Genomic DNA, 6,907 nt, shown 5'->3' with positions numbered 1-6,907 from the left:
TTCATTTATATTTTAATTAGTAACAAAGTGTAATATAAAAAAGCGAAAGGAAAGTTATTGGTGGGAATTTCTGAGTGACTCTTTCAGCATCTTACATCAATCAGCCAGTAGGTGGCGATCAATTAACCATTTACTCGAACGATTCGTTCAATATCCTGATTTATTCAGAAATTAAAAGTGTATTGAAGGACTCAGTGAATATTCATACAACCTCTTTGTTTGTTATTTGATTATTTTAGCCATGAAAAATGGCATTCTTTCTATTTCTTAGTAATGTTTTTCCAAATTCAGCCGCTGATACATTTAGCGATGTAGACTGAGTGATGTAGCCTATATACCTGAATGAGTCATTGATTCATTCACTTAACCAATTCGTTCAAAAATGTATATTAATTTTGAAACAAAACAACTGATTGTCTGTTTGAGTCATTAATTAATTTACTCAACCGATTAAATAAATAAGAAACGTCTAGCTAATATGGCATTTACTCAAAACAACAACAAAATAAATTGTATTTGTTGAATTTGTATATTTGTTTGTTGCATTCCAACATCCTGCATGTTTCTGTCATCACTACCACGCAGACTGATTGATGAAAGCGGACATAAACAGATAGTGACGCCCTTGTTCTGATGTTAGTCAGCCAGACAGCCCGTCACTGACAGTGCCAACAGCCAAAGTAATTAAGAATCATACTTTAATGCTGACCTGAGGAGCATGGGAAGGTCATCTGAGGGGAAATGCATTTGCACATTTTACTTGGTTTACAAAGCAAATATAGTTAACTAAAACTAAAACTATTAAAACATTTTTGTTAATTAAAATAAAATAAAATATAAAACTGAATGATAAACTTAAAGCAAACAAAAATGCTGCAACTAACTAACTGAAATAAGTTTAAGCTGAAGCACTAAAAAGCTGGTAATAAATAAAAACTAAAACTGAAATAAAAATAAACCTATAAACAAATAGAAAGAACAAAAGCACATAACAAAATTACTAAAAATGAAACTAAAGTTAAAAAGCAAAAATCTAATTCTAAATATTAATAGAATGATCAAACAAAAATAAGAATGGCTTACAATGGCATTCATACATAAAAAAAAAAATCTAAATATTTTTACCACTGTATAAAGCCTGTTTATCGCCCAAAATGATATCAGTGACAATGTAAGTGAATCATTAAAACTTGGTGTGAATATTATCACAAAGTTCATAACTTCCTGTGAGCATCTTTATCATAGAAATAGCCTATGTGTCTCTCAGTGGCTTCCCCTCCTTGGGCTGAACACTTGCTTCCCAAAAACACAATAATGTATATTTAGCCTCACTGATAAGCATGAAGAGGGAAGACGATAATCTGTAAGAAGTAGCACACTCCTAAGTGTGTGTAGGATGGCATCTCAATGGGCGGAAGTGTTTGAGCCTCGACTGTCGACAGGGAGGACAGGGGCCATCCGTGCAACACCATCAAATAGAACTTGTTGCAACTAAGTAATCTATGGCCATATTACTGTCAGAGTGATATATGAATCTTATTGTAATTGTTTTGATATTTACTCATTTTTATAAAAAGTAATTATTAGGTATAAATATGCTCTCGACAGCAATTACTACACACGTACTTCCTGACTGGTGTTTTTTTTTTTTTTTTTTTAAACCAGGCTAGTTTAGGTGTGATTTACGGTGTGTTGTTGAGCTGACGAATTGTATCATTCATCCCACTTAGCCGATAGCAGCCAGAGGTTATCTGTAGGGATGTACTACATACGCGACCATGCTGCCGGCTTTGAACAATGCACACCCTTTTCCGATACCTACACAATGAAAGGCAGGGTTGAGCGGCCTCCAGGGTGTGACAGAAAATGATAGCGCTGAGGTCTGATGAGAATTGCGATGGAAAGCACAATGTGAGGAGTAAAGAGCAAAGCACCTCGACTCTCCAGGCTGTTCCAAAAGCTGAAAGCAGCCCACCTTCCACAGTTGTTTTTGGTCTTTAGGCCATTTCCTGAATGTGAAATGTTGTTTGCAACTCATTTTACATGTGTATTATGACGTATTTCTGAGAGAAACAGAACATTTAATGAGAAAATATGGGGTTGACAGTTTTTATCCATTGATATTTAATTAGATTGTGCAAAGTGGCTTTTACCAGAATGGAATGAAACCGAATGAAAATTTGCTAAAACAATTGCCTATTATTTTATTCCAATTGCATTTTCCACCTGACTCTTTTTTCGGTATTGCAAGATATAAAAATTGCATGTTTATCACTTTTTTCTTAGAATTCTAAGTTTACATCTCACAATTTTGTTTGTTTTAGCCATAAAAAACAACAACAACAAAAAAACAAGGGTAATTGCGACTGTTTTTATCTCACAATTGACTTTTTTGAGTTGAGTTTGTATCTCAATTCTTAGAATTGTGAAATATAAACTTGCAATAGTGAGAAAAAAATTCAGAATTGTGAGATAAAAAGTCAACATTGTGAGATATACAGAATTTACATTTTTATCCCTTTTTCATTCTGTGGCAGAAACAAGCTTCCATAGGTTACTGACTAACATTCCCAAAAGCCCACAAAGAAAAGTCCTTTCAGAGTAAGAGCAAGTTACTGCTTTTTGATTGAAAGGCTTTCAAGCATTTTTTTTCTTTTTAATAACATGCACTGAGATTCCGTTTTGATTCCATGTTGACTTTAAATGCATTTGATAGTACAATACAATGCTTCATTACTTGTGAAATTATATCATCATAAAATCTGATGGTGGTTTATAGCTAATGCAACATGCTGAAAGCAAAGTGAACCTCAGGACACAAGCAACAGTTCCTCTTCTCACCACTAGAAGGTGATCTTTTACTTTTAATAAAATAATCAAACAGAACAAACAAATGGCGTGACAAACATCTCAAGTAATCACTAAGATACTAATAAAAGGATTAATGATGCTTTATTGAAGAATTTAATCCAGTAAGGCAGATAATATGTACTTCATTATTATACTGATGCATTTGGTTCTTCCATGAATTTAATGAGTATGAAACGCTTTTATGTTGATACCTAATATGTTTCTCAGAAATGAGTAGAATTGTGTAAGGATTTCAGATATGCTGTGCGTGAGAGTATATCGAGATGATTTTTATGCTTTTACCCTGAGATGGATTTTCAAGACAGTAATACATCAAAATAGGTCCAGTATTACGAAGTACAGACATACGAAAAGACGTATAACAATGAAAACATTCTCAGTGCTGCTTTGGAGCTCACACACTCTTCATGTATGTGTGTCAAACATTTCCAAAACGGTATATTAGCACCAAGAGCTACAAAGTGAACGCATTTGAAACAAACATAACAATCATACACCTTTTTAATTGCAAGTGTTTAACGCAATGATTACAGACATGATCGCACAATGTTCTCTTTCGCAGGCTGGTGTGATCGGAGGTACTCATGTGTATTATCACGGATACGTTTTCAAATACAGTTATTAGTTGTTTCGAATGAGCTGTGAAATGATTAGACGTTTGGCCTATGGAGGAATTGTGACAGCCATTACAAATGTGTAACTCTACCTCAGCTCTACTATGCCAACCCCCGAGGAGAAACATAGTGTTGTTATAAAAGTAATGAAGTGCTATAAAAAGCAGTTTCAGGCAATCTAGATAAATTGGTACAGTATAAATAGCATCTGGTGTAGAGTACTTTCAATACTTTGAAGAGGAAAGAACTAGGACTTTTAAAAGCCAAATGTTTCTGTCAGTCTCTGTACTCCATCCTGTTTGTTCTCACTCTACTAAAAACAAGCGGTTGGATCCCAGTGGGAGAGTCCCATCAAAGTCTCTCTGAGCAAAATCCGTTAGGCAAACAGAAGCCTAAAGATCTGCCAGATGACAAACAACTTCAAGGCAAAAGCTTGAAGAGTTTAGCACCATGCGGAATCAAAGGCGTCGTTAGACGAGAGTAATATCACATGGAGTTTGCAGTGATGAACACGTAGATGCGGGCCAGGAAAGTTGTGAAAGTTCCTTGACGCAGCAGCTTCATCTCCACGTCGATGAGGAAGTCCCGTGGCTCCCGCACCTGCCGGTGCAGGTACACGGCGCCTGTGAAGCTGTTGAGCTTCCGTGTGCTGAAGTAGCCTTCCTCGTTTCCGTGCGGGATGCTGATGATGATGTTGTCACCCGAGTAGGCGGGCGAGGGTCCGATGCGGAAGATCTGAGCTGGGATGACGATGTTGGTCTGGAAGCTCAACTGGTAGTACGTGATCCGTAATGGCATGGTCTGGCATTGCTGGAAGTTGGGGCAACTTACTCGCTCGCAGCGTCTAAAAGCATGGGAGAGGTCAGAGTTTTGATCAATAGAACGTGTAAAGCCTCGTGCACACCGGGACGATTATCGCACGCGCTTATCACCAGTGTTTTTCGACTCTTCTTGTGTGTTCATACCCAAGCGAACATGCAAATTCACTCCCTGACATTAGATGGCACTTAATGAAAAACAGAAATACCCCGGTACACATCGAATACTATTTGATCTGCAATTCCTCTCCATAACAACTCCCTCTTATCGAGATTTTTGTAGGCTCTGTCGCGTTTGTTCAGACACCAATGAGACCAACAGCTCTACATTCATCTTGCCTCGATGCAACTTCTTGGTCTACTTACTTCCTCTTTGTCGTTAGGTATCAATATGTGCTCGGCAAGACTGTTTTGTGCTTGAGCGCCACCAAGTCGTGTTTTACTGTAACTTCAGCAGCTCCAGGCACGTGAACAAAAGCGCCAATCTCATTGGTCGGCCAGTTTTTAACGCGGCGCGTCAAACCAAAAAAACGAGCCCGAGGCGGTTTTTTTTTTTTTATTACGCTTTTACGCCTCGCATTTTGCGCGTCGGTGTGCACACTCACATTGGCGCCCTCTGTTTAGTCACGAGGCGTTAAACGTCGACGATAATCGCGCGCGATATTCATCCTGGTGTGAACAAGCCTTAAGACTTCATAAATTAGGATTGATTCAGTTTATATCGAGGTCTATGTTTTCTAGTGGATTAATATTTTGGCAAGCCTTTGCCCCAGTTGGCTCTACAGACGAGCCACAGCTGATCCATACCCATATTTATGCCCTTGGTTTATCTAATATCTAACTGAGGGCCAAGATGTTGGTAGCACAACCTGTACACCACTGATGCACCGCCGCCGGCCACCATGGTCCAGATGCGTCCTCTGGGATTCAGCAGGGTGAGTTTCAGACTGGCGCCACTCTTAGCATCAAGATCTGCTATGTATGCTTCCTGTACACAAAACAGCAACAAAGCAAATCTGAGCCAGAGAACACCTGCTCTCTGGTATTTGTGTGCAATGGCATGATGTTTGTCCACTTGTACCTCAGGATAAGCTTCTCTGCCAAATGGAGGAGGAAACTCCACATCACCCCACTTGGGCTTGCAGATATAGTCTGCAGTAGCATCAATTTTGGCTGCCATATCCAAGATGTACACTCCTTCCTTAGTGACCACTGCATATATGGACACAGAAAATAACGCATGATTGGCATTCTGTTATTACCATCCTGTTTAAGTTTTAGTACCAGTTTAGAGTTTTCTCCTTTCTCCTCACTTTTTTCTTTTTATTCAGTACCAGTTTATAAGATTTAGTGTGAGATTTACTAAACAGGTTAAATTAGCGTGAGCGCAATCCCAAAAATGCCCTGATGGGAGTGGAAAGTTCTGCAGAACTTCTACTGACAGAAGTTCTACTGACAATGCACATATTAAAAGACACAGATAATTTCTGTAATGGCCAAAAGAGCAGCGCAAATTAATGTAGGGTCACAAACAAGCTGAGCCGATGATAATCAGGAGCATGTGATCTACTAACAACACAGACACAAAATGGGTTAAGACATGCTTCTTGGACGTTAAATTATGGCGCAAAAACAGTAAATTGACTACCACAAACCTTAGTAAATCACCTTGCGTGATTTATATAAATACCCAGTTATAAAGTTATATTCTATTGGATTTTATCCTATCTGTTTTATCACCTACAAATGGAAAACCATTAAGTCTGAACACCTATAGAAGAAACAACACAAGTCTGCTCAATTTGCCTCATGATATGAAGTATCATTCATGTCCATAGCACAAATAGTGCACATCTGAACAATAGTCTGGTCCACATTACAGCTTATTGTGGCAAAGAACAATCAAGTTACTAAGCAAGCACAGTTTGTCTTTTTTACATTTCATTTTGAGGGTTTCTATGAAAACCATTATGGCAAAAAAAAACAAAGAAAAAAACAATAATATTTACAAGTAATTGTGCAATATGCATCATATGGTCAGTCACACAAGACACAACAAATATCAATTAGAACTTTAAAGGGTTAGTTCACCATAAAATGAAAATTCTGTCATTAATTACTCACCTTCATGTCGTTCCAAACCCATAAGACCTTCGTTCATCTTCGGAACACAAATTAAGATATTTTTGTTCCCACTTCCCAGGTCCAGAAACGTAGTAAGAACAACGGTAAAACAGTCCATTTGACATCAGTGGCTCAACTTCACTTTTGCGAAGCTACGAGAATACTTTTTGAGCACAATGAAAACAAAAATAACAATTTATTAACAATTCTTCTCCCCCGAGTTACGTTTTCCGCCATTTTGGAGAGTACCCAAGAGCGTAATCGACGTAATCAGCGTTGTTTACGTTCGGGGGAGAAAGCATGCGCATGAACGTAATCTGCATAATAAGCGTTGTTTACGCTTAGGGGAAAGCGTGCGTATGTGTTGTGATACTCTCTAAAATGGCAAAAGACGTAACTCGGGAGAGAAGAATTGTTGAAAAAAATTGTTATTTTTGTTTTCTTTGCGCTCAAAAAGTATTCTCGTAGCTTCACAAAACT

General features: G+C 38.0%; 2 protein-coding genes across 2 annotated transcripts in view; both read right to left on the bottom strand.

Annotated features, from left to right (window-relative positions):
* Positions 1–2,954: 2,954 nt before the first annotated feature.
* The window catches only part of LOC107727849 (fibulin-2-like), an 82,238-nt gene continuing 78,285 nt past the window's right edge, over positions 2,955–6,907 (bottom strand). Inside the window, 1 exon segment of the mRNA XM_016537867.1 lies at positions 2,955–4,329. Coding sequence (XP_016393353.1) covers positions 3,972–4,329 — 358 coding nt within the window. The 3' untranslated portion in view covers positions 2,955–3,971.
* On the bottom strand, positions 5,115–5,510 carry LOC107727850 (ATP-citrate synthase-like). Its single transcript, XM_016537869.1, has 2 exons — positions 5,385–5,510; positions 5,115–5,291 (listed from the first exon to the last, which is right to left on the bottom strand). The coding sequence occupies exons 1-2, from the start codon at positions 5,481–5,483 to the stop codon at positions 5,130–5,132; spliced, it is 261 nt and encodes an 86-aa protein (XP_016393355.1). The 5' UTR covers positions 5,484–5,510; the 3' UTR covers positions 5,115–5,129.

This window comes from Sinocyclocheilus rhinocerous, unplaced genomic scaffold, assembly GCF_001515625.1.
Source record: "Sinocyclocheilus rhinocerous isolate Xijiao unplaced genomic scaffold, SAMN03320098_v1.1 scaffold576, whole genome shotgun sequence".
Lineage (NCBI taxonomy): Eukaryota > Metazoa > Chordata > Actinopteri > Cypriniformes > Cyprinidae > Sinocyclocheilus > Sinocyclocheilus rhinocerous.
This window is presented reverse-complemented; position numbering and strand designations above follow the sequence as displayed.

Bases quoted from the DNA above. Each gene is read 5' to 3' on its own strand.
- LOC107727850 (XM_016537869.1), bottom strand. From the start codon at position 5,483: ATGGCAGCCAAAATTGATGCTACTGCAGACTATATCTGCAAGCCCAAG. The intron at 5,292-5,384 runs GTACAAGTGGAC...TTTTGTGTACAG, and splicing joins GCAGAGAAGCTTATCCTGAG to GAAGCATACATAGCAGATCT.